Genomic DNA, 27,982 nt, shown 5'->3' with positions numbered 1-27,982 from the left:
TACTTTATATGGGACACCACCACAGCATGGCTTGACAAGCTGTGCGTCGGTGCACACCCGGGATCTGAATCTGTGAACTCCGGGCCGCCAAAGTGGAGGGCGCGCACTTAACCACTGTGCCACCAGGCCAGCCCCTGCATTGAGTGTTTTAAAAGAAACCTCAGAAGACTTAGATGGTGACATAGATGCTATAAGTCATTGTTTAGTCCAGCCTTGAGGAAAAACATGTAAGAGGGCCCCTTGCACTGGTGTTCATTCACTGGAACAACAAACTGTGCCCTGAGTTTCTCTAAAAAACCCTCAGGAGGAGAGTCTGTCTTGTTTAAAATCAATCTCACTTTAACAAAGGAAACCTCCCTACCATGTTCCATAGTCTGAGGCTAATTGTTTCTGTGCCATTAACTGTATAGTATTGAAGGAAATAATCAAAAGACTGAGATGCAGTCTTATATCTTCCAGATGCTGTCTGTAGTGACTCTGTGTTAAAACTTCCCTTTCTGCATGTAAAACACACACCTGACAGAATTTTGCTGAACAGATTCTCAGTTTAATCCCAATTCTTAGCTTACCTCATTAACCAGTACAATTTCACCAAAGATAATTTAGGATTATAATTGCCATCATGGGAAACTTTTGACATGGCAAAGGTAATACATCTAAGAGCTTGAGAACAGAAGAGAGGAAAATTGCGAAATATTCAAGGGTCAGTCTTTATTGTTGATATCCTAAGGCTTCAAAACAAAATTCTGACCTCCAAATTGCACCCTCAAAAATTCTCTGGCAAAATCCAAAGAATAGAAACCACTCTTAAATTTATCCTCCTCGTGCCTGTAACATTCTTTCCCCTGCTTTGACATTACCACCTACAGTCTTCCAGTTCTTTTCTATTTGCTTCCTCAAGTGCCTATAGAAATGACTTTTTCCTCAAGGAAACTACTAATCTAATGATTCTATACCTGCTTAATATTGTGACACAGAGAATAGCCAATGAAAATGAAATTTAAGCCATGGTCTAGACCTGAACTAAGAGCCATAAAAAATATATTCCAGAGAGAGAAGAGTAAGTGGGAAAAAATGCCCATGTAGGAGAACCCAGCTTCTCCATCCTCCCACAAAGATCAATGATTGGACAGCTATCCATGAACAAAAAGAGCTCTGGGAAACCACTAGAGTCCACTTATGAAATTTTAGCAACACACTGAAATAAAAAAACTGAGAAAAATCATACAACAAGAGAAAAAAGACAACTTCATTTTGCCTGCAACATCCCATCCCCCACACCAGCATTGTTCAGCGCCAAGGAGGAACTTCCCTGCTAGAAAGAGTTCCTCTTGCCAGCAAAGGAAGAGAGGAGTGAGCAACCAACTTCTCTAGCCTCTCAGGTCACTGTACAAACGTCTCGCTTCAGTTTCACCCCACCCAGACTGGCACAGCTAAGGCATAGTAAGCCAGCTAGGAACAAGGAAGAAAAGCAGAGGGTATTAATAGCAGACACCGAGTCAGAGGACTGCAGTTCACAGAGATTTGCTCTGAGATGAACTCAGCAGATTTTTCCATTGACAAAGCCAATGACCAGCACAGTGGCTGAGGACCTTATGCAGATCTCTGCTAGCTTTCACCCCACAAGTACTCACATTCACTGACACCAGCACCTGAATCCTTCACCCCACTGAACCTCAGAAACCACATCAATAGCCATCCAAGGTCTCTGATGTGGTGCAAGTATAAGACACCAGTGATCCTAGACAATTACTACCCCCATCAGAGCCGAGGAGCAATGCCTGCAGTCAGCTAGGGCTTTTGCAGCTGCATGAATTCAAGTTGCAAGCCTAGACCACCCAGCTGAACCCCACCACCATGTCTGTGCTTGGTGCTAGCCCCTCTAGCTGTGCACCTGCACATCACCAGCCTGACACCTCTCATTGGCCTCCACTGCAATGCATATGCCTTGCGGAGGAGGATGTGCAGCCATGAGTGAGTGCATCAACAGACAGAGGCTTCTGAGCCTGAATCAGGTCCTGCCTTCTGTCACTTGCCAGCACCATGGCACTGATCTGTAGCTAGGCCCTCCAGCTGTGTATCTGCATGCCTCCAGCTCAACCCCTGTCGCTGAACTCCACTACAGTGTGCAGACCTAAGGAAGAGTGTGCAGTCACAGGAGAGCATACCAAAAGCCAGGGACTCTGCAGCTGCCAGTGAGCCCATAGTTGACCCCAGGCCTTGCTACTTGACCTAGTCCCTATCACTAGGTGTGTGTCTGCAACTTGGCCTTGCAATACATGGACACCTGAAGCTGGCCCCTGAAGACAGTGTATGCACACCACTAGCTCTGGCCACCACCACTGCCTGCCCTTAGTCCCCACCTGCCAGAACTATTGGGGATGCTTAGGACTCCAGCAGCCCTTACAGACACTGCAGACCCCAACAGTGCTCATCAAGGACCACATAGTTGTCAATACCAGCAGCCTGAGCCAAAGAGACAGCACATGCCTCCCAGACCTGGTGCCACCATGCACCCCCACACTTGATGCCCTGCTCCATTAGACCCATGGTCACAGCACAGTCTAGAATGCCCCCACCTGCAAGGTAAAGACTTCCCTTATCAAAGTCAGTCCACAAAGTCTAGAAAAGGTGACTGCTTCAACAAATGCACAGACACCTACACAAGTCTACAAGGATCAAGAAAATCAGGGAAATATGTTACCACCAAAAGAACACACAGTAAAGTGGCCCCAAAGAAATGGAGATCCAGGGAATGTCTAACAAAGAATTTGAAATAATTGTTCTAAAGATACTCAGAGAGCTACAAGAGAAAACAGATAAACAATTTAATGATATAGGGAAAACAATGCAAGAACAAACTGAGAGGTTCAACAAATAGAAAATATTATAAAAAAAAATTTGGAGATGAAGAATATAATGACTGAAATGAAGAATTCAATAGAGAGCTTCATCAGCAGACTTGAACAAGCAAGAGAAAATAAATGAGCTCAAGACAGATCAATTAAAATTATCCAATCAGAGAAGAAAAATAACAAAATGAAAAGGAATTAAGGAAGCCTACAGGATTTATGGGATGCAGTCAAAGAAATAATGAATACATTACTGGAGCCCGACCAGGAAAAGAGAGGGAGAAAGAGAAAGTTTATTTAAAAAAATAATGTCTAATAACTTCCCAATCCTGGAGAGAGATTTAGACATCCAAGTTCATGAAGCTTATACATTGCCTCAAAATTTCAACTCAAAATGATCTTCTCTAATACACATAATAATAAAACTATCTAAAACCAAAGACAACAAGAGAATTATAAAAGCAGCAAGAGAAAAATTTCTCAGCAGAGACTTTGCAAGAGAGGAGAAAATGGGGTGATATAGTCAACGTGCTAAAAGAAAGAAACTCAACCAAGAATGCTTTACCCAGAAAAGTTGTCTTACAGAATTGAAAGTGAAATAAAAACTTTTCCTAATAAACAAAAGCTGAGAGAATTCATCACCACTAAACTTGCCTTACAAGAAATACTAAAAGAAGTTCTACAAGTTGAAACAAAAGGATGCTAATTAGTTACATGAAAATATGCAACGTACTGGTAAAAATAAGCATACAGTCAAATTCAGAATACACTAATATTATAATATGGTGATGTGTTAACTACTTAACTCTACTATAAAGGTTAAAGGACAAAAGTATTAAAAGCAGCTATAGCTCCAACAGTTTGTTAAGGGATACACAATATAAAAAGATGCAGTTCTCATCACAAGAAAAACATTTGTAACTGTGTATGGTAATAGATGTTAACTAGTCTTATTGTAGTGATTACTTTGCAACATATACAAATACTAAATCATTATGTTGTACACCTGATACTAATATAACGATATATGTCAATTATACCACAATTAAAAAAAAACATGTAAATGGAGACATCAAATATATAAAAGAGAGGAGTAAAAGGATAGAGTTTTTGAATGTGTCCAAAGTTAAATTGCTATCAGGATAAAACAGATTGTTGTACATACGTAAGATGTTTTATGTAAGCCCCATGGGAACCACAAAGCAAACATCTAAAGTAGATACACAAAAGATAAATACAAGGTAATCAAGCATACCACTACAGAAAATCATCAATTTACAAAAGAAGGCAGAAAGAAAGGAAGAAAAAAATGGAACTACAAAGCAGCCAGAAAACAATTAATAAGATGGCATTAATTAGTCAAAATAAATAAGATGGCATTAGTTAGTCATTAAGCATCAGTAATTCTCTAAATGTTAATGAATTGAATTTTCTGATCAAAAGGCACTGAGTGGCTGGATGGACAAAAAAACAAGACCCAACTATACTGCCTATGAGGGACTCACTTGAGCCTTAAGGACACACAGAAGCTGAAAGTAAAGGGATGGTAAGATATATCCCATGCAAGTGGAAACCAAAGGAGAGCAGGGGTAGCTATATTTATATTATACAAAATAGACTTTAAGCTAAAAACAGTAATGAGAGACTAACATGGTCATTATGTAATAATAAGGAGGTCAATTCCTCAAGAGGATGTAACAATCTTAAATATATATGCACCCAACATTGGTGCACCTAAAATATATTAAGCAAGTACTAACAGATCTGAAGTGAGAAATGGACAACACAATAATAGTAGGGGAACTCAATACACCCCTATCAACAATGGATAGATCATCCAGATAAAAAATCAACAAGGAAACGCTGGACTTGAACCAGACATTAGACCAAAGGGAACGAACAGACATACACAGAACATTCCATTTAACAGCAGCAGAATTCACATTCTTCCCAAGTGCATATGGCACATTCTCCAGTATAGAGCACATGTTAGGTCACAAAACAAAGCTTAGGAAATTTAAGAAGACTGACATAATACCAAGTATGTTTTCCACCTACAATGGCATAAAACTAGAGATCGACAACAGAAATGAAGCTGGAAAATTAACAAATATGTGAGGATTAAACAACATGCTCCAGAACTACCACTAAGTCAAAGAAGAAATCAAGAAATAACAAAACAAGAAAAAATGGAAGCATAACATATGAAAATCTATAGGATGCAGCAGTTCTAAGAAGAAAGTTTATAGTGATAAATGCCTACCTTAAGAGAAAAGAAAGATCTCAAACAAAGAACCTCACTTTACACAACAAGGAACTAGAAAAGCTAAGCCCAATGTTAATAGAAGGAAGGAAATAACAAAATAAATGAATGAATATGAAATGAATGGAAATAAATGAAATAGAGACCAGAAAACAACAGAAAAGAAGGATGAAACTAAGAGCTGGGTTTTTTTTGAAAAGATAAACAAAATTGACAAAACTTGAACTAGACTAACTCAGAAAAAAAGAGGACTCAAATAAATCAAATCAGAATTTAAAGAGGAGACATTACAACTGATACTAAAGAAATACAAAGGATCATGAGAGACTACTATGAACAACTGCATATCAACAAACTGGATAATCTAGAAGAAATGGATAAAATCCTAAAAGACATATGAACTATCAAGACTGAATCAGGAAGAAATAGAAAATCTGAACAGACTAATAACAAATAAGAAGATTGAATCAGTAATCAAAAACCTTCCAAAACAGAAAAGCCCAGGACCAGATGGTTTCACCGGTGAATTCTACCAAACATTTAAAGAATAATTAACACAATCCTTCTCAAGCTCTTCCAAAAAAATTGAAGAGGAAGGCATACTTTCAAACTCAATTTATGAGGCCAGCATTATCCTGTTACCAAAGCCAGAAAAGGATACTATAAGAAAATAAAATTACAGATCAATAACTCTGATAAATACAGATGCAAAAATTCTCGACAAAATATTAGCAAACCAATTTCAACAGCACATTAAAAGGATAATTCACCACGATCAAGTGGGATTTACCCCTGGGATGCAAGGATGGTTCAACATATGCAAATCAATAAATGTAATATACCACACTAAGAGTACGAAAGAAAAAAGGGATATGATTGGCTCAGATGTAGAAAAGGCATTTGACATAATACAACATCCTTTCATGATAGCAATGCTCAACAAATTGGGTATAGAAGGAACATACCTCAACACAATAAAGGCCATATATGACAAATTCACAGCCAATATCATATTCAATTATGAAAGGTTGAAAGCTTTTCCTCTAAGATCAGGAAAAAGACAACAAGGCCCACTCTCACCATTCCTACTCAATATAGTACTGGAAATCCTAGCTAGAGCAATTAGGCAAGACAAAGAAATAAAAGGCATCCAAATTAGAAAGGAAGAACTAAAACTACCTTTGCAGATGATATAATCTTACATACAGAAAATCCTAAGACTTCAAAAACTTCTTAGAATTAATAAACGAATTTAGTAAACTTGCAGGATACAAAGTCAACATACAGTAGACAAGTTGCATTTCTACCCACTAATAACAAAACATTTGAAAGAGAAATAAATAAATTATTCCCATTTACAATAGCATCCAAAAATAAAATATCTAGGAATAAATTTCACCAAGGAGGTGAAATATCTGTACACTGAAAACAAGACTTTGATAAAAGAAATTGAAGAAGACATGAACAAATGGGAAGATATCCAATATTCATGTATTACAAGAATTATATTGTTAAAATGTCCATAATACCCAAAGCCATCTATAGATTCAATGAAATCCCTCTCAAAATTCCAACAGCATTTTTCACAGAAATAGAAAAAGCAATCCTTTAAATTTTGTGGAGTGACGAAAGACCCCAAATAGCCAAAGCAATCCTAAGAAAGAAGAACAAAGCCAGAGGCATCACACTTCCTGATTTCAAATTATACTACAAAACTATGGTGATCAAAACAGTACAGTATTGGCACAAAAATAGACAGACCAATGGAACAGAATCAAGAGCCCAGAAATAAACCCCATATATACAGTCCACTAATATTTGATGAGAGATCCAAGAAACTCAATAGGGAAAGTAGAGTCTTTTCAATAAATGGTGCTAGGAAAACTGGATAACCACATGCAGAAGAACGAAATTGGACCCTTATCTTACACCACTCACAAAAATGAACTCAAAATGGATTAAATACTTAAATGGATCAAGGTCTGAAACAACAAAACTCCTAGAAGAAAACAGGGAAAAAGGTCTTTGATACTGGTCTTGGCAGTGATTTCCTGATATGACACCAAAAGCACAAGCAACAAAAGCAAAAATTGATAAGTCGGGCTACCTCAAACTAAAAAGCTGCTGCACAGCCAAAGAAGCAACTGACAAAATGAAAAGGCAACCTACAGAAAGGGAGGAAATATTTGCAAATCATATATCTGATTAAGCATTCATATCCAAATTATATATAAACAACTCATACAACTTAATAACAAAAAATAAAAAAACAAATAAATTGATTAGAAAATGGGCAAAGGATCTGAATAGACATCTTCCAAAGAAGACATATAAATGGCCAATAGGTACATGAACAGGTGCTCAACATCACCAATTATCAGGAAATGAAAATCAAAACCACAGTGAAATATCACCTCACACATGCTAGGTTTGCTATTATCAAAAAGACAAAAGATAACAAGTGTTGGCAAGGATGTGGAGAAAAGGGAATCTTTGTACACTGTTGGAAATGTAAATTGGTGCAGCCACTGTGGCAAACAGTATGGAAGTTTCTCAACATCTTAAAATTAGAACTACCATATGATCCAGCAATCCTACTTGTGGGTGTATATCTTAAGGAACTGAAATCAGATATCTTCACCTTCACATTAATTGCAGCCTTATTCACAATACCCAAGACATGTAAACAACCTAAGTGTCCATCAATGGATGAACGTAAAAGAAAATGTGATATTATTTATATATTTATATTATTTATATATACAGATATTTATATATATAGATATTATTTATATATATATTTATATATAGATTTATTATATATTATTATTTATATAGATAGATATTATTTATATATAGATTATTTATATATATAGATTATATATACAGATATTATATATACATATGAATATTATTCAGCCATGAAAAGAAGGAATTTCTGCCATTTGAGACAACCTGGATGAACCTCGAAGGCATTATACTAAGTGAAATACATCAGACAGAGAAAGACAAACAGTGTATGATATCATTTATATGTGGAATATAAAAAAGCCAAACACAGAGAAACAAGAGACTAGTGTGGTAGTTAGTGGGGGCTTGGGTAGCAGAAATAGGGAGATATTGGTCAAAGGGTACAAACTCCCAGTTACAATATTTACAAGTTCTGGGGATCTAACGTACAGTATGTGATTATAGCCAATGATACTGTATTATATGCTTGAAAGTTGGTAAGAGAATAAATCTTTATAGTTCTCACCACAAAAAAAGAAATGGTAATTATGTGACAGGATAGAGGTGTTAGGCAATGCTAAAGGTGGTAATCATTTTGCAATATATAAATGTATAAAATCAACATGGTGTACACCTTAAACTTACACAGTGTTATATATCAATTATATTTCAATAATGCTGGGGATGAGATGTTCCAGAGGGAGAAAGATACCAGCAACACGGCAGTGTAGGAAGCCCTGGATTCTCCTTCTCTCTTACAAATGCACTGATTCAGCAAAAATTCATGGAGAAACTCCTGTTGTGATGAATCCTAAACTGAATGAAAGGCTCCTTTACTCCAGGAGAATGCAAAACCAGACTCATTAAAGCCAGTAAGGAGACTCATGACACTTTCTCATCACAGACCCTATGCTGGTGCAGTATCTTACAAGCAGGAAGAGACCACCTAGCTCCCAGCTTCACCCAGCAGAGGAAAGGGCTTTGTTTGTAGCTCCAGCACCCATACATTTCCAAGGGGGCTGCCCAAAGAACTGCAGTCTGTCTTGCTAGTTCTGGGAGCTCTGATGGGTCTTAACAGTCTAGTTGTTCAAAGGATAAGAGAGATGGTAGCTTGGGCTAGTAGACATCAATAGTACTCCCTAATGCTCACCACAGAGTGAGTGGATGAATAATCCCAGCTGTCAACTTCCACCTTGGGAGGGAAAGAGTTGATCCATTTGTCCACAGTCCCAAGTACCAACAGAAATCTTGGAGCTGACAATATGCTAACTGAACTGAAAAATGCTCTAGAGGGGTTCAACAGCAGACTAGACCGAGAAGAATAAAGGATCAGCAAAGTAAAAGACAAATCATTGGAAATTACTTAATAAGAAGAGTAAACAAGGTAAAAGAATGAAAAAGAGTGAAGAAAGCTTAAGGGACTAATAAGACATCATCAAACAGACCAATATATGCATTACGGGAGCTCCAGAAGAAGAATAGTGAAGGAAAGGATCAGAAAGCTTATTCAAAGAAATAATGGCTAAAAACTTCCCAAATCAGAGGAAAGAAATGGATGTTCAGATGGAGGAAGACCAAAGAAGCTCAAATAAGTTGAACCCACAGAAATCCATACCAAGACACATTATACTCAAAATTCAAAGACAGAGAATTTTGAAAGTATAAAAAGAAACGTGAGTTGTCATATACATGGGAATCCCCACAAAACTATGAGTGGATTTTCCAGCAGAAATTTTACAGGCCAGAAGGTGGTGGGGTGATATATTCAAAGGGCTGAAATAAAAAACTGCCGATGAAGAATACTACTCCAGGCAAAACTGTTCTTCAAAAATTAAGGAGATATGAAATCTTTCCAGACAAATAAAAGCTGAAGGAGTTAATGACTACTAGATCTGCCTTACATGAAATGCTGAAGTGAGTGATGTCAGAATCATGGTGGCATAAAGCATCCCTCCTTTAAAAAAAAATCCACATATATTTATTATGTATCAAGTCTATTTTAGATACTCACAAAAGAACAGAAGATGGGGGAAAATAGTTCCCAAGCTTCAAGAAATTAAATATTTAGATGTAAATACACAAAACATGATGTTAAAAGAGTAAAATACTAATTGCTAGTGGGTGTCAGAGTAAATAAATAATGCAATAAAACTTTTAAAAAATTTTAGCTGGATTACTCTAAAGAATCATAAAGAGAAAGAGTTTCCACATATCAAATGAATTGGATTTTGTTTTTCCACAGATTTTTTATTGTGTTAAAATACACATAACATAAAGTTTACCATCTTAACCACTTTTAAGTGTATAGTTCAGTGGTATTAAATACATTCACATTGTTGTGCAGCTATCACTACCATCCACCCCCATAACTGTTTTCATCTTGTAAAACTGAAACTCTATACCTATTTAAAAATAACTCTATTTATCCCTCCTCCAAGCCACTGCCAATCACCATTCTACTTTCTGGATCTATGATTTTGACTATGCTAAGTACCTCATATCAGTGGAATGATACAGTATTTGTCTTTTTATAACTAGTTAATTTCACTTAGCATAATGTCCTCAAAGTTCATCCATGTTTAGCATATGGCAAAATTTCCATCCTTTTTAAGGCTGAATAATATTCCACTGTTTGTATATAACATATTTTGCTTTATCCATTCACTCATTGATGGACACTTCGGTTGCTTCCAAGTTTTAGCTATTGTGAATAACGCTGCTGTGAACATGGGTATACAAATATCTCTTCCAGACACTGCTTTTAATTCTTTTAGTATATACTCAGAAGTGGAGTTGCTGGGTCATATGGTTATTCTACTTTTAATTGACTGAGAAATTTCCATACTGTCTTCCACAGTGGCATACTATTTTACATTCCCACCCACAGAGCACAAGGTTTCCAATTTCTCCACATCCTCACCAACAATTGTTTATTTCTGTGTTTTTTTTTTTTTTTTTGCTGATTAAGATTTGCCCTGAGCTAACATCTGTCACCAATCTTCGTCTTTTTGCTTGAGGAAGATTGGCCCTGAGCTACCATCAGTGCCAGTCTTCCTCTATTTGTATGTGGGTTACCACCACAGCATGGCTTGATGAGTGGTATAGGTCTGCATCCAGCATCCAAACCCATGAACCCGGGCTGCCGAAGCAGAGTGCATGGAACTTTAACCATTCGGCCACAGGCTGGGCCCCCAACCCCCCTGCTGTTTTTTTGATAGTAGCCATCATAATGGGCGTGAGGTAGGATCTCATTGCAGGGTTTTTGGCAGGGCGTGGGGTTGTCGTTTTGGTGAGGAATATTCACTCTGAGCTAACATCTGTTGCCAATCTTCCTCTTTTTGCTTGAGGAAGATTAGCCCTGAGCTAACATCCGTGGCAATCTTCCTCTATTTTGTATGTGGGTCACCACTACAGCATGGCTTAACAGTGGTGTAGGTCTGCACCTGGGATCCGAACCCGCAAACCCGGGCCACCAAAGCAGAGTGCGCTGTACTTAACCACTACGCCACAGGGTCAGCCTCTCATTGTAGTTTTGATTTGCATTTCCCTAATGATTAGTGATGTCGAGCTTCTTTTCATGTGCTTATTAACCTTTGTATATCTTCTTTGGAGAAATGTCTACTCAAGTCCTTTGCCCATTTTTGAATTGGGCTGTTTGTTTTTTGTCATTGAGTTTTAGGAGTTTTCTACATATTCTCCTATAAATTTCTTATCAGATATATAATTTGCAAATATTTTCTTCCATAAAACAGTGAGAAAGCAATTAATAAGATGGCATTAGTAAGTCCTTACGTTTGGGACTGGATAATTCTTTGTTGTATGGATTGTTCCGTGCATTGTAGGATGTTTAGCTGTATCCCTGACTTCCACCCTCTAGAAGCCAGTGTGAGTCTCACCCCAGTCCTGAAAACCAAAAATGTCTGCAAGCATTGTGTCTAGTAGGCAAAAGCCATTAATGCTGCTAACTATGCTACAATGCACAGAACAATCCCCCTCACCCCTACCTCTCACAACAAAGAATTGTCTGGCCTAAAATATCAATAATGCTGAGGTTGAGAATCCCTAATGTAACTCACATCCCTTTAGTTGCCACACAACTCAATTTGGTGACAATTTCCCCTAATAATGTATGTGACTTTACAACTAATGAGACTTTCTACCCTCTAGAGTTTCTGCATGTACAGAAATTACACTGACGAGCATGCTGTAGGGGCTAGATGTTTACAAAAACAAAATTTGGTAAAGAGCTCAGAAAAAGGAAGTACATTTCCAGTTAAAGTGTCTTTATGGATCTAATCAGGAAAAAAAAACTTACTACCTAAAATCAAGGTCGTTTACCATAGGTCTATAGATTTGTCTACTTTAAATGATATTACTTCATGCATAAGCTATATCTTTCAATATTACAACCCCATAGGCATATTTTAACCAGAAACCAATAATTTGGTGACATGTGATGACTTGTATTAGGTCTATGGAATAAGATTTTTATTGGCTGTTGACTATAAATCATATACAGTTTTTATCTTGAAAAGCTAATGCCTACTTCAGAATTATATCAAACCCAACTCAAGACCATTCTAGTTAATTAGTGTCCATAGATGATCTCGTCAAAGAATTATAGTTCACTCAGATTGAAATACAGTGATGATTGAGGGCAAATTTTCAACAGTTTATTTTTGCCCCCAAGCTCTGCAAGAGGCACACAAAATGGGATTGTTTTCCAAAAATAAGTACAAAAGCTGATCGATAGACCCAGACTTATCATGTCCTAGATGCATTAACACAAGCAATCACTAGGATTGGACAGACATTACTTTGAAATCAAGATGCTTTAGATGTTATACCTGTCTCTTAGAAGAAATCTGTACTATTTGGGGAGAAGACTGTTATACATCTGCAATTCTCACAGAGGGCTTTAAAATCATTTGAAATCACTGCTAATACTAAAGAAACAGTAAATAAGATAAACAACCTAGGGGACGCCTAGCTGACATCCCACTACCTGGCTCTAAATTTATCTGGCCAGTACTGAGATTTATTTTCCTGGTTTTACTTGGGGAAACATTGAATCCTAGATCTGGAGTACTTTTACGTTCCTCTTAATCTTACTGCTCATTTGTTCATATCTCACTTATGTTTTAAATACTGCTCTAATGTAGCCATCGTCTTGCCAGATGGTGCAACTATGATTCTGATACAAAAGCAGAACAAAATTTTAGTAGTCACCAAATCCTCTATCTCATCTCCTCCTCAAATTCCTGGCATTCATATTGATCTAGACAATACTTAAGAGTTCTCTCCTAAGATCTGGCTAAGGAAGGCCTAAAGGGAGGACTGAGGATGAAAAATTTCACTCTCCCAAAGAACATGAACTGCACATGTGCAGTAAATTGTGTATTTCAATGTAGCTAATGATCCACACATTTATAGGAAGCTAACAAACTGGACTAGACAGTTCATAACCTGAAGCCCTCGCTCATCAGCAAGCCTCTTGGAACAGACCCACTCTTGAAACCCAACATATCAGTGATTAGCCCTGCTTTGTTCTAGTAAAAACTCTTGTTTCATTTAAGTCTAAACTAAACTTCACCATCACAAATTCTACATAATCTTCCAAGAAGTTGCATTTCTACTTGAGGCTTCCTCCTTGTGCAAATGAGAATTCCACATAAATTCAGAATTTTTTGTTTTTCAGAAGGAAGAAAATTTGATTTTCTTTAACACTAATATACACTAGGCAAGACTTCACTCATTAACAAATTACACATATAATTTTGTTCTATAGAATTGAATAACAGAGCTTGGAATAATCAGAATTTAGGAACTAAGAAGAAAATTATGGTCATTACCTCCTCCAATTAAATTTCTACACTGTTTGGTATGCAGCCGACATCTTCCTTCATAACAGAAGGCTTGACCCGAATCACAAGACTGTCCATCACGTGCAAAAGTGTCAGGCACACAGTGTCCGGTAACCCCATTGCAATATTCAGTGAAATCACACTCATCAAGTGATTTCCTACAAAGTATACCAATTGGTCTTATCTAGCAGGGAAAAAGAACACAAGAAAAGATTACATATCAATGATATTCAAGTTTTCTTTCTCTTCAGGCTTTTAATTTCCATTCATTTTTTTCTAAGTTGCTAAGAGGAAGGAGGAAATTAAGTCTTCTTGTCAACTACTTAAGCACTGCATAGCAATTTAGGTGATTGAATTTATTGTGCATAAAGGAGTGTGTAATACTTATGAGAGAAGTGAGAAACTCAAAGATAAACAGACCACCATAACTATAAAAAAGAAAGAGCTACGGAATTAATGTAAAAATTACTTTGAACCCATTATGGCTATGCTCACATCATTTCTCCATATGCCATCCTTAAAGCAGAAATCAGCAACCATTTACAAAACAATAAATACACATCAGAAACATTTAGAAAAAAGTTTGTAGATTTTAAAAGAAGATAATTTAAGGACACATAGGAGAAGGTTTATTTCACATATCATATTGCAAATAACTATTAAAAACAAAACTTCCCCAATTATGTATCTCTGATCTCTTCAGCACTTATTTTTTGGATGATTGCTTCTAGGGTTTCCTTTCTGTAGCTGCAGTTCCTCATGGCTATCATCACTATCCTATGCAAACTCCTCCCTCAAAAAAATAGATTTTCTGTATACCTTTTCTCACTTTGTCAACAAGTGTTTGCTACCTGTAGCAAATTTGACACAAATTCTCCAAGTTACAGGTGAGAAGACAAAACGTAATACTGTATCACCCAAGTTTATGGAGTTGACATTCAAATCAAAACCAATGATCAAAATCATTTCTAAAGGAAAATACATATAAGTACAATGAGAAAGTATCAATACTTGTTTCCTCAGAATATGCTTCCTTTTACAAATGTGTATAAATGGCAATCTTACTTTTATTATAATTTCTTTTGTTATTAAGATTTTATTTTTTCCAGCAGTTTAAGGATCACAGAAAATATGAGTGGAAAGTACAGAGATTTCCCATATAGCTCCTGCTCCACACATGCAAAGCATCCCCTATTATCAACATCTCCCACTAGAGTGGTACATTTGTTACAATTGATGAACTTACATTGATACATCGTTATCACTCAAAGTCCATAGTTTACATTAAATTTCACTCTCGGTGTTGTACACTCTATGGGTTTAGACAAATGTATAATGACATGTATCTATTGTTACAGTATCATACAGGGTTTTTTCACTGCCCTAAAAATCCTTCATGCCCTGACTATTCATCTCCCCCTTGGTCTCTGGCAACCACTGATCTTTTTACTGTCTCCATAGTTTTGCCTTTTCCAGAATGTCATTTAGCTGAAATTATACACTATGTAACCTTTCAGATTAGCTTCTTCACTCAACTTATTTTTCAATACTTAAAAATACCCAGTTCCTCAAATGCTCTTTGAACTAAATTTTATCATCCTAATTAATCCTTCATTAAGGGGTGTTCATTTTTCTTTCCTTAGCTCTCTAATTCCCAAACAGCCCTAAAACTTTAAAATTGTTGACTCCTTGTTTCTGAGTGTTTTCTCCTAAAATCCTTTGATTTTGTTTTTGTTTTAGTTATTAATTTATTTTTATTCTTGTCAAGACTGTCAGTTTGTGTATGTAAAGTGTAATTTATGGTCAGGGCTGTGTCCCTTTAGAAAACTCAACCAGGGATGGTGGGTTAAATTATTGCCTCTGACTACCACATCAGCCTTGACTGCAAAGTAAAGAAAGTATTGTGTATATTAGAAAACAGTTACAGTTAATATTAATAATTAGGACTATACTATGTCTGATAATGTAAAAGAAGAAGAGAGTAACATCAGCAAGATGGCAGAATAGGAGACTCCAGGCTGCATACCCACACAGCAACACCTATTTTAACAGCTACCATGGATGAGGATACCTTTATGGGAGCCTAGGAATCCAGCTGAAAGGTTACAGTCCTCTGGTGGAGCAAGAAACCTGAGAGTAGATGCATTGAAGAGGATAAGAAGAACAGCTTCACTTTACCCACATCACCCCTCCCCCAAGGTGGCACAGCTCAATGCCAAGAGAGACCCTATCAGCCCATGATTTCTCCAACAAGGGAACATGAAAGTGATATGAAAGCCTGGTTTCCCCAGCCTTGTGAGACCCTCCCCAAGAAGCCCACTTTTGTCTCACCCCACCAAGAACACTGAGGGGATTGGCACAGTTGAATAGTATGGGGACACCTAGGAGTAGGGAAAATGGATGGGAGCTCACAGCAACCAGTATGAGGATCACAACAACCAGCCACATATCACATTAATTGGCTTGCAGACTCCAGCAAGAGCTCCATCAATGAAACAACAGGATACTTCACATGAGGACACCCACAACTAGCCAAGAAACACCCCCAGCACTCCACACACACCCCCTGTAGCTGGCACACCACACCCCCCAGCAGATTGTGCACGTGGGCCTCCAACAACAGTGTGCACAGTCTCGCAAACAACACATGGATATCAGCAGCTGGCTTGACTCTGCTGCACTGGGAGAAAGTGCACAATCCTGAACACTTCAGGGCACTGCCTTAGGGAGAATAAATGTGGAGCTCTTCACACTTGGACTGTCTTTGTGGGCTTGAGAGAAGGCATGCTGTCCTAAGCTTGCCCCCACCATGACGGAATAAAGGAATGGAGCAAGCTCACCCATAGCAAAGGTCTGAGAGACCCCCCAAAACTCTAGCTCAGCTGACTTGTGACTAGCTTCTTTCTCTCCCTACGCCAGTTAGTAAACACTGAAGAATATGGCTACTTCTTCAAATGTGAAGACAGGAATGCAAAGCTTTAATTAACATGAAGAATTAAGGAAACATGAAACCAGCAAAGGAACAAAACAAAGCTCCCATGGGAGACCCCAAAGAAATGGAGATGTATAAACTGTCCAACAAAAAAATTAAAAATAATCATCTTAAGCACAGTGAGAGCACAGATAGACAAATAAACAAAATCAGGAAAGCAATACAATATGAAGTTTAACAAGGAGAAAAATGATTAAAAAAAAAACAAATAGAAATTCTGGATCTGAAGAACACAATGGCTGAACTGAAAATTTCCATATAAAGAATGTCGAGAGCACAGTTGGTCAAGCATAAGAAACAGGGAACTGAAAGACAATCACTTGAAATTATCCAATCAGAGGAACAAAAAAATAAAGAATAGAGAAAGCCTATGGCACTTACGGGACACCATCAAAAGAAACAATATATGCATTATGGGACTTCCAGAAGGAGCAGAGAAAGAGAAAGGCACAGAAAGCTTATTTAAAGAAATAATGACAGAAAATTTCCCAAATCTGGGGAGGGAAACATGCATAAAGCCAAAAGAATTCTAAACAGATTGAACATAGGGAGGTCTTCAAAAGACATGTTACAAATAAATTATCAAAAGTCAATGACAAGGAGAGAATTTTGAAGGCAGTGAGAGAAAAGTGACTCATTATATATAAGGAAACCCACAAAAGACTATAAGCGGATTACTCAGCAGAAACCTCGAAGGCCAGGAGAGAGTGGGATGATATTTTCAAAGTGCTGAAAGAAAAAAAACCTGCCAACCAAGAATACTATATGCAATAAAGCGTTCCTTCAGAAATGACGAAGAGATAAGGCTTTCTCATAAAAACAAAAGGTAAAGGAATTCATCACCACTAGACTTGTCTTACAAAAAATGCTAAAGAGAGTTCTTCAAGTCGAAATGAAAAGATGCTAGTTAGCAAGATGAAAACATATGAAAGTAAAAACATCACTGTAAAGGTAAGTATATAGTCAAATTCAGAATACTCCAATACTGTAATATGGTGGTATGTAAATCACTTTTTAGTATAAAAGTTTAAAGACAAAAGTATTAAGAATAATTATACCTGAAAGAACGTATTCATGGATACACTATATAAAAAGATGTTAAAATATGACATCAATAGCATAAAACGTGGAGGCAGAGAAGTAAAGGTGTAGGGTTTTTGTATGAGATCGAAGTTATCAGCTTAAAATAGACTTTTATAACTAAAAAATGTTTTTCGTGTAAACCTTGTGGTAATCACAAAAAAAACTTGTAGTCAATACACAAAATATAAAGAGAAACAAATCAAAGTGTACCACCACAAAAAAAAATCATCACATCACAAAGTAAGTCAATAATAGAGGAAAAATGGGACAAAAGAACTGCAAAATATATACAAAACAAATAATAATATGGCAATAGAAAATCTTTCCTTATCAATAATTACTTTGAAGGTAAATGAATTACATTGAACAACCAAAAGACATAGAGTAGCTGGATAAATAAAAAATAATATCCAATTATATGCTGCCTACAAGAGACTCAAGCCTTCAGGACGCACACAGACTGAAAATGAAGGGATAGAAAAAAATAGTCCATGCAAACGGCAATCACAGAGAGCAGGGAGGGCTACATATAAATCAGATAAAATAGACTTTAAATCAAAAATTGTCACCAGAGACAAAGAAGGTTATTATATAATGATAAAGAGGTCAATTCATCAAGAGGATAAAACAATTGTAAATATATATATGTACCCACACCAGAATACCTATACAAAGCAAATATTAACAGAACTGAAGAGAGAAATAGTCACCCATACAGTAACAGTAGGTGACTTCACTACCCCACTTTCAATACTGACCAGATCATCCACTCAGAAAAATCCATAACAAAACAGTGGACTCGAACAACACTAGAGACCTAATGGACCTAACGAACATATACAGAATGTTCCATCCAACAGCAGCAGAATACACATTCTCCTCAAGTACACATGGAACATTTTCCAGGACAGATCATAGGTTAGGCCAAAAATAAAGTCTTAACAAATTTAAGAATGAGATCATATCAAGCATCTTTTCTGACCACAATGACATAAAACTAGAAACCAATAGCAGAAGGAAAACTTGAAAATTCGAAAATATGTAGAAACTAAACAACACACTCCTGAACAAACAATGTGTCAAAGTAGAAATCAAAGGGAATAAAAACATATCTTGAGACAAAAGAAAAATGGAAATACAACATTTCAAAACTTAAGGGATGTGACACATACAGTTCTGAGGGGAACGTTCATGGTGATAAACACCTAGATTAAAAAGAGGAAAGATCTCAACCTACTTAATACCTCAAAGAACTAGAAAAAGAAGAACAAATGATGCTAAAAGTTAACAGAAGGAAGGAAATATTAAAGATTAGAGCAGGAATAAATAAAATAGAGACGAGGAAAACAAGAGAAAACATCAACGAAACTAAGAGCTGGTTTTTTGAAAAGATAAAATTGACAAATCTTTAGCTAGGCTAAGAAAAAAGAATGAGAAGTCTCATATAAATTATAAATGAAAGATGTGATATTACAAAAGATATCACAGAAATACAAAAGACCATAAGAGACTACAATTATACACCAACAAATTGTATAGCCTAGAAGAAATGGATAAATTCCAAAAAATGACCTACTAAGATTGAATCGCGAGAAATACAAAATCTGAGCATACCAATAGTGAGTAAGGGGGTTGAATCAGTGATGGATTATAATTAGTATTTGGGTGGTGAACATGAGAACATGATGTAATCCATGCAGAAATGGAAGTATAATGATGTACATCTGAAATTTATACAATGTTATAAACCAACGTTACTACAATAAACAAAAAATTTTTAAAAAATTAAAAAAAAAATCTCCCAACTACAAAAAGCCCAGGATCAGATGGCTTCACAGGTCAATTCTTTTTTTTTTTTTGTGAGGAAGATCGGCCCTGAGCTAACATCTGCCAATCCTTCTCTTTTTTTGCTGAAGAAGACTGGCCCTGGGCTAACATCCGTGCCCATCTTCCTCCACTTTATATGGGACACCGCCACAGCATGGCTCAACAAGCGGTGCATCAGTGTGCGCCTGGGATCTGAACCGGCGAACCCCAGGCCGCTGCAGTGGAGCGTGTGCACCCAACCACTAAAAATAATAACCAACTGTTAAAAATAATAAATGAATTCAGTAAAATTGCAAGATACAAAATCAACATAAAAATATCCGTTGTGTTTCTTTATGCTAAAAATGAATGATCTGCAAATGAAAGTAAGAAAAGTCCCATTTACAATAGCATCAAACAGAATAAAATACTTAGGAATAAATTTAATGAAGGAGGTATAAGATATGTACACTGAAAACTATAAAACGATGATGAAAGAAATTTGAGGACACAAATAAATGGAAAGATATACTTTGCTCATTTTGCTTTGTATCCTTTTGTGGTAATAAATCATGGTCGTGAGTATGCTATCTGTTGAGTCCTGTGAGTCCTCCTAGCGATTCATTAAACCTGGGGATAGTACTGGGGACCTCTGACAAAGAGGAGAACTGCCATCTTAACAATATTGAGTCTTCCAACACATTCACATGGAATATGTTGCCATTTAGATTCTTTATTTTTCTCAACAATGTTTTAAGTGTACGTTTTGTATTTATTAAATGTATTTGGAAGCATTTTTGATGGTATTGTGAATGGAATTGTTTTCCTAATTTCATTTGCAGATTATTCCCTGCTATACATAGAAACACAATTCATTTTTGTATAGTGATTGTGTACCCTGTGACTTTGATACACTCATATATTTGTTTTAAAAGGTGTTTTTGGTAGATGCCTTAGGATTATATACATGCAGGATCATGTTGTCTGAAAATAAAGAGAGCTGTACTTCTTCCCTTCCAAATCAGATGCCTTTTATTTCTTTTTCTTACCTTACTGTACTCCCTAGCATCTCTAGTACAGTGTTTAATAGAAGTGATAAGAGCCTACATTCTTGCTTTGTTTCTGATTTTAGGGGGAAAGCACTCAGGCTTTTGTCATCAGTATGATGTTAGCTATAGGTTTTTCATAGATGCTCTGTATCAGGATGAGTATGTTACTTCCTATTTCTGATTTGTTGATAATTGTATAATGAGTGGGTAATACATTTCGCTAGACCATTTTTCCGCATCTTTTGAGATGATCGTGTTTTCCTTTATTTGATTAATATAGTGTGTTTAATTAATTAAACCAAACTTGCATTACTGAGATAATTCTGCTTGGTCATGGTGGATAATTCTATTCATATGTTTCTGGACTCTGTTTGTAATTTTTGAAGGATTTTTGCATCCATATTCATAAGGAATATTGATCTATAGTTTTGCTTTCTTGTGATACCTTCATCCGGTTTTGGTATCAGTGAAATAACTGTCCTCATAAAATGATTTTAAAAGTGTTCCTTTCTCTTTTATTTTCTGGAAGAGACTGTGGAGTACTGGTATCATTTCTTCTTTAAATTTTTGATAGAATTCACCAGTGAGGCCATCTAGACCTGAGCTGGGCTTTTCTTTGTGGAAAGATTTTAAGCTACTAATTCAATTTTTATTCTTGTCTATTCAGATTTTCTATTTCTTCTTAAGTCAGTTTCGGTAATTTGTGTATTTCTAGGAATTTTCACCTTTCATTTAAGTTGTCTAATTTGCTAGATACTGAAGTTTAGTGTTTCCTTATAATTCTTTTAAATTCTGTAAGTCAGTACTGATTCTCCCTTTTTAATTACAATTTTTATGTGTGATCTTTCTCTCTATTTTTCTTAGTCTAGGTAAAAGTTTGTCCATTTTCATTAATTTCCTTTTCCCAAGAAGCAATTTTGGTTGCACTGACGTCCTCTCAACCTTTTATCCTTCCTTATGCTTGCCTTGGATTTAATTTGCTCTTCTTTTCATAACTTTTTAAGGTACGAGCTTAGATGATTGATTTGAATTATTTCTTATTTGCTAATATAGGTACTTAAAGCTAAAAATTTCCCTCTAAGCACTGCTTTACCTGCCTGCAATAGATTTTTAGTTTTCATAAGTTCAAAATATTTCTATTGTTCCTTGTAATTTCTTCTACACAATGATTATTGAGAAATGTTTAACATTTCTAATATTTATGGATTTATTAAATTCCCTACATTTGTTGATTTCTAATTTATTGTTGCTGTCATAGGAGAATATACTTTGCATGATTTCAGTCTGTTAAAATATTTTGAGACTGGTTTTATAACCCAGCTTGCAGTCCACGTACAAAGATGTTCTATGTGTGCTTGTAAATAATGGGCATTCTGCTGTTGCTGAGTGGTATTCATTAGATGTCAACTTGGTCAAGTTGTTTGATAGTGTGGTAAAAGTATTCTATATGCTTGATGATTTTCAGTCCACTTGTGGGAGACCCTGAGCCAGAGGACTCAGCAAAGCTACACCCAGATTCCTGAACCATAGAAACTGTGAGGAAATGCTTGTTTTAAGTTTGGGGGTAATTTGTTATTCAGTAATAGATAAATAATATACCATGACCTTATAAAATCTGGCCCTTGCCTGCCTCTCTGATGCTTCTATCTTAGTATGGGTTCCCCACAAAATAGAGCTTGAGGCAAAACTTATATGCCAAGGCTTTGGTAAGGATTGGTAGCCTGAGACAAAGGCAAAAAACAAAAAAAACAAGATGGTTGGTGCATTACCAAGCTGGCCAAGGCTTTACCAAAAATCATATGTAGTTGCTCTGTAAGTGAGGCTGTCTCCAGAAAGAGCATATAAAACATTGCATCTCAAAACAATCTGTTATTAGAATTGAGCAGAAAGCCATGGCCAAGCATATCTGAGCAGTCACATAGACTCAGTCCAGTAGACCATCTATCACTACACTATAGCAAATTGGGTGGTAAATTAAAGAAGCTTATAATCATTTTGCATATGAATTCTTCATTTTTAAAAAGTGATTACCAGAGTTTTATTTTATTGCCTTTAAAACAGAAGCCAGTTTACAAAATGTCTGATTTGTCAACCACATTTTAGAAACATGTACAACAATCACCTTACCTAATTATGGTTTGGATTGGCATTTTTAACAGAGAACGCATACTTTGGAAATAAATGTAAATTAGGCATCTTTGCTTTTTAATCAGTAGCACTAAGCAGAAAAACATGGCAGAACAATTCTGGAAAGTCGCATCAACTAGGTCCAATACACTATTTCTCTTCTTCTCAGTCATTCAATTTTAAGAACATAACAAGCCACTTTTCCTCCTTTATTCATTTACCATTCTCAAGATCTTTCTATTGCTTCTATTTTACATGAATCCTCCACACCAATTCTTTTCCTTGTCATTTAGGTATTAGTTCAAATGTCACCCCTTACAGAGATCACCTACCTATTTACCCTGGCTAAAATATACCCTCGCTTACTCTTTATTCTATTACACTATTTTATTTTTAAATCACTTATAAGTACCTGAAATTATCTTTTCTAATGTTTGTTTGTTTAAAGATTAATTCTCTGTAATACCCCCCACTAGACAGTGTGGGGTAAAATATTTTCTGAGTTAGTGAGTGAACAAACAATTTCAAGCTGCAAACAAATTTTAAATGTGTCTTTGCTCCTAATTCTAACCTTTTATTTCATCTAAATTTCACTGAGTTTTGATCTGCATATCTCTGTGGTTGTTTTCTCTGTACTTTGTTGCTGTACATTAGTTTTAGAGAAATGAGTAAACTAGAGTGATGTTTAGCTGTCACATTTAACTGGAATCCACCAAGTTTTCTTTGATATTGATTAAGAAAACCATCTTTGTTTTCAGATCTATTATTTTTTATCTATTTTTCCTTCTGCTCTGATCCTTTCATTTGGCCTTATCTTCTTATATTTATCTTCCAACTCTATGAGTAATTCGAGCCACAGAAATTTGGGTATTTGCTAAGTTCAGTGCTGATTTTATGTTTAAATGGCAAACTTAGTTTATCTGTAATCATTCGTCATTTCATACACCTTTAATTTTATTGTGTTCAGTTCCTTGCTTATGACATTCTCTTAATTTAGGAAGGTCAAGTCTTGCCATTTTTTGAGAATGGCAGTTTCCTGAAATTGCTTCTGGATCCTAACTTAATGTTAAAGGCATATACAGAGAGTGACGTCACAAGATGGTGGAATAAGAATTCCCCTGCTCATATCTCTCCTCAGTAACAATAACTTGACAGCAATCCATGGACAAAAGTGCCTTTGTGGGAGCTTTGGGATCCAGGTAGATGGTGAAACTCTGGCGGAGTCTAAGACTGAGGAGAACCAATTTGAAAAGGCAGACCCTTGCCTAGGCAGCTACTTGATGAACACGCTCCCAGCTAAAGATTTGGAAACAGCTCCATACCCCTGAGGACTCAGCTACAGCCCCGTTTGGCCACGAACCTGCTAAAAGCACCATAGGCCAAGGGACCTCAAGTCACATCCATGCACGCCTCAGGTAACAGTCCCAGATGTGGACCCTGAAATGCCCATGAATTGGCCATGGTCCAGGAGTACTTGGAAATGAGCACACCAAACTTAGTTTGACTGTAGATTTTGAAAGGGCCATGTAACTAGGCTCCAGTCCCTATCAACTGAAGTCTTAAAACAGTCCTGCTGGCCTGGAACTAGGCAGGAGACACACCTATTGCACCACGGAAGATCTAGTTTGGGCCCTATACTTGGCCAGCATGCCCCACCCCCAGTCATAGTCCCAAGCAGTCCTGCTGGCCCTGAGACCTAGCAGGAAACACTCCCGTCTGTGTCTAGGAGTCCAGAAAGGGCCCCATATTAGGGGCCAGTCCCCTTTCAGCTGCAATCTATTAATAGTCCTGCTTGCAAAGGCACCCAGCAGGAGACACTCCTGTCTTCAACTCCAGAGATCCTGTAAGAGCCTATACTTGGCTCCAGCCTCTCCCAGCCCTAGTACATGAACAGTCCTGCTGGCACAGGCACCCAGCAGGAGACATTCCAGAACATATCTAAGAAGATCCTGAAATGGCCTTGTACTTGGATCCAGTCCCTCCAGCCATGGTCAGAGACCTGTCTAGCCCACCCAGAGACTTGGCAGGAGACACACTCATCTGTGTTTCTAGAGCCAGGTCTGTAGAACTCAGTCTTGGCTGTGGATCCTGAGCCCAGGGACTCAGTTCCAGCCACTCAAAGACATGGTCAGGGCCAGTCCTGTCCACACAGGAACTCACCCAGTGATCTGGCAGGAGGCCGCCTAGGAAGCTGGTAGGAGTCACACCCATCCAGATACCTGGTAACAGGCCCCAGTCTGAGTACTCAACTGTGGACCCTGAACTAGACCCTTGTCCCAGTGTCACTCTACTAAACAAGGTTCTGGAGGCAGTCCAATACACCTGGGAACCAGACAGGATTCATGCCTGCCCAAACTCCTTGTAAACTGGCTCCAACTCAGCATGATTGCTATTCTGGAGGTAATCCCATCAGCCTGGGAACTAACAGAAGATCTCCACCTGCAGAAACCAGTCTGTAGGTGTTTGCTCTTTCAAATGCACAAACACCAACCCAAGGCTACACAGATCACAAAGAGTCAGGCAACTATCACATCAGTAAATGAAACTAATAAAGCTCCAGTAACTAACCACAAAGAAATAAAGATCTACGAATGGCTTTACAACAATTCAAAATAATCATCTTAAAGAAACTCAATGAAATACAAGAGAGCACAGAGAGACAACTAAATGAAATCAGGAAAACATGCAAGAACAAAAAGAAGCAAGAAAGAAATAGAAACCATCAAAAAGAACCAAACAGGAATCCTACAACTGAGAAAACAATAACAGAAATGAAAAATTTAATAAAGGGGTTCAACAGCAGATTGATCTTACAGAAGAAAGAATGAGTGAACTTGAATACTGTTGATTTGAAATTATCAAGTTAGAGGAACAAAAAGAAAAAACAAGGAAAAAGAGAGAAGAAAGCTTACACAAATTATAGGACTTCATTAAGCAAACAAACATTCATATCATGGGAGTCCCTGAAGGGGAAAACAGAGAGAAAGGAGCAGAAAGATTATTTAATGAAATAATACCTGAAAAGTTCCCAAATCTTGAAAGAGATGTGGACAGCCAGAAACAGAAAGCTAAAAGGACCCCAAGCAAGAACAACCCAAAGAAGATTACCCCAAGACAAATTATAATCAAAATGTTAAAAGTCAAAGGAAGTTTTTTGAAGCAGCAAGAGAAAAGTTACTCATCACATACAAGGAAACTCCAAAGGGCCATCAGCAGATTTCTCTGCAGAAATGTTAAAAACAAGAGATGAGTGGGATGATATATTCAAAATGCTGAAAGAAAAAAAACTGGCTACCAAGAAAACTCAACTAGGCAAAACTATCCTTCAGAAATTAAGGAGAGAGAAAGACATTTGCAGACAAATAAGGTAGCTAAGGAAGTTTATCACCTCTAGACCTGTATTACAAGAAATCCTAAAAGGAGTTCATTTATTGAAATGAAAGGACACTAAGTTATGAAAATATATAAAAGTATAAAATTCACTGGTAAATGTAAATATATAGTCAAATTCAGAATACCTTAGTACTGTAATGGTCGTAAATAACTTTTATCTCTAGTGAAAAGTTAAAAGACAATAGTATTATAAAGTAAATATTGCTACAATAATTCATTAATGGATGCACAATATAAAAAGATGCAAAATTTGGCATTAATAGCACAAAATGTGGGGGAAGGGGAATCAAAAATATAGAGCTTTTGGGGGCCGGCCCGGTGGCACAAGCGGTTAAGTGCGCGCGCTCCGCTGCGGCGGCCCAGGGTTCGCTGGTTCGGATCCCGGGCGCGCACCAACGCACTGCTTGGTAAGCCATGCTGTGGCGGCGTCCCATATAAAGTGGAGGAAGATGGGCACCGATGTTAGCCCAGGGCCGTCTTCCTCAGCAAAAAAAAAAAAAAAGAGGAGGATTGGCGGATGTTAGCTCAGGGCTGATCTCCTCACAAAAAAAAAAAAAATATAGAGAGCTTTTGTAAGATGTTATCAGCTTAAGGTAGACTATCTACTTTATATCTATATCTTTTTATATCTATAAAATGTTTTACGTAAGCCTCATGGTAATCACAAAGAAGAAACCTATAGTAGATTCACAAAAGATAAAGAGAAAAAAAGCATACCACCACAAAAAGTAAATCACAAAGGAAGACAGCAAGAGAGGAAGAAATGGAAAAAAGAACTTAAAAAAAACCCAGAAAACAATTAACAAAATGGCAAGAGAAAGTCCTTACCTATCAATAATTAGTTTAAATGTAAATGGGTTAAACTCTCCAAAAACACAGAGAGGCAAATGGATAAAAAACAAGATCCAACAATATGCTTGCTATAAGAAATTCAATTTAGCTATAAGGATATTCATGGGCTGAAAATGAAGGGACGAAAAAATATTCTATGCAAATGGTAACCAAAAGAGAGCAAGGTTTGCTATACTTATATCAAATAAAATACTTTCAGTCAAATCAGTCACAAAAGACAAAGAAGGTCATTATACAGTGATAATGGGGTCAATTTATTAAGAGAATATAACACTTGTAACTACATATGCACCAAATATTGGAGCAGCTAAAAACTTAAAGCAAACATTAACAGAATGAAGGGAGAAGTAGACAGCAGCACAATAGTTGGGGACTTCAATATCCTATTTTCAACACTGTATAGATCAACCAGAAAGGAAATCAATGAGAAAACAGTAGACCTGAATAACACTGTAGACCAAATGCCCCTGAAGACATATATAGAACGTTATATACAATTGGTACAAAATACATATTCTCCTCAAGCACACATGAAACATTCTCCAGTAGACAACATATGTTGTCCCACAAAGCAAGTTTTAAGAAATTTAAGAAGATTGAAATAATATCTAGTATCTTTTCCAGTCACATTGGTATCAAACTAGAAACCAATAACAGAGGGAAAACTGGAAAATTCACAAAATGTGTAAATTAATCATCACACTCTTGAACAACCAATGAATCAAAGAAGAAATGAAAGGGAAATCAGAAAGTATCTTGATATAAATCAAAACAAAAAAACAGCATAAAATATATGAGATGCAGCAAAAGGAGTTCTAAGTGGTAAGTTTATAGCAATAAGTGCCTATATTAGAAAAAGAAAGATCTGAAGTAAACAACCTGACTTTAAACCTAAAAGAGTCAGAAAAGGAAGAACAAACTAAGGTAGCAAATTCAGTAGAAGGAAGGAAATAACAAAGATCAAAGTGGAA

The 27,982-nt window shown here is 36.7% G+C and overlaps 1 protein-coding gene across 4 annotated transcripts in view; it reads right to left on the bottom strand.

Moving 5' to 3' along the window:
* Positions 1–27,982, bottom strand: part of LOC131394054 (disintegrin and metalloproteinase domain-containing protein 5-like) — a 601,035-nt gene that overhangs the window by 49,923 nt on the left and 523,130 nt on the right. For 2 of the 4 annotated variants that reach the window (XM_058525261.1, XM_058525262.1), the window contains one exon: positions 13,698–13,893. The exons of the other annotated variants lie outside the window; for them this stretch is intronic. In XM_058525261.1, coding sequence (XP_058381244.1) covers positions 13,698–13,893 — 196 coding nt within the window. The remainder of the gene's footprint in view (positions 1–13,697; positions 13,894–27,982) is intronic. 4 annotated transcript variants of the gene reach the window in all.

This window comes from Diceros bicornis, chromosome 29, assembly GCF_020826845.1.
Source record: "Diceros bicornis minor isolate mBicDic1 chromosome 29, mDicBic1.mat.cur, whole genome shotgun sequence".
NCBI classification, from domain to species: Eukaryota; Metazoa; Chordata; class Mammalia; order Perissodactyla; family Rhinocerotidae; genus Diceros; species Diceros bicornis.
Note: the sequence above shows the minus strand (reverse complement) of the source record. Positions and strands in the feature narration are given on the sequence as shown.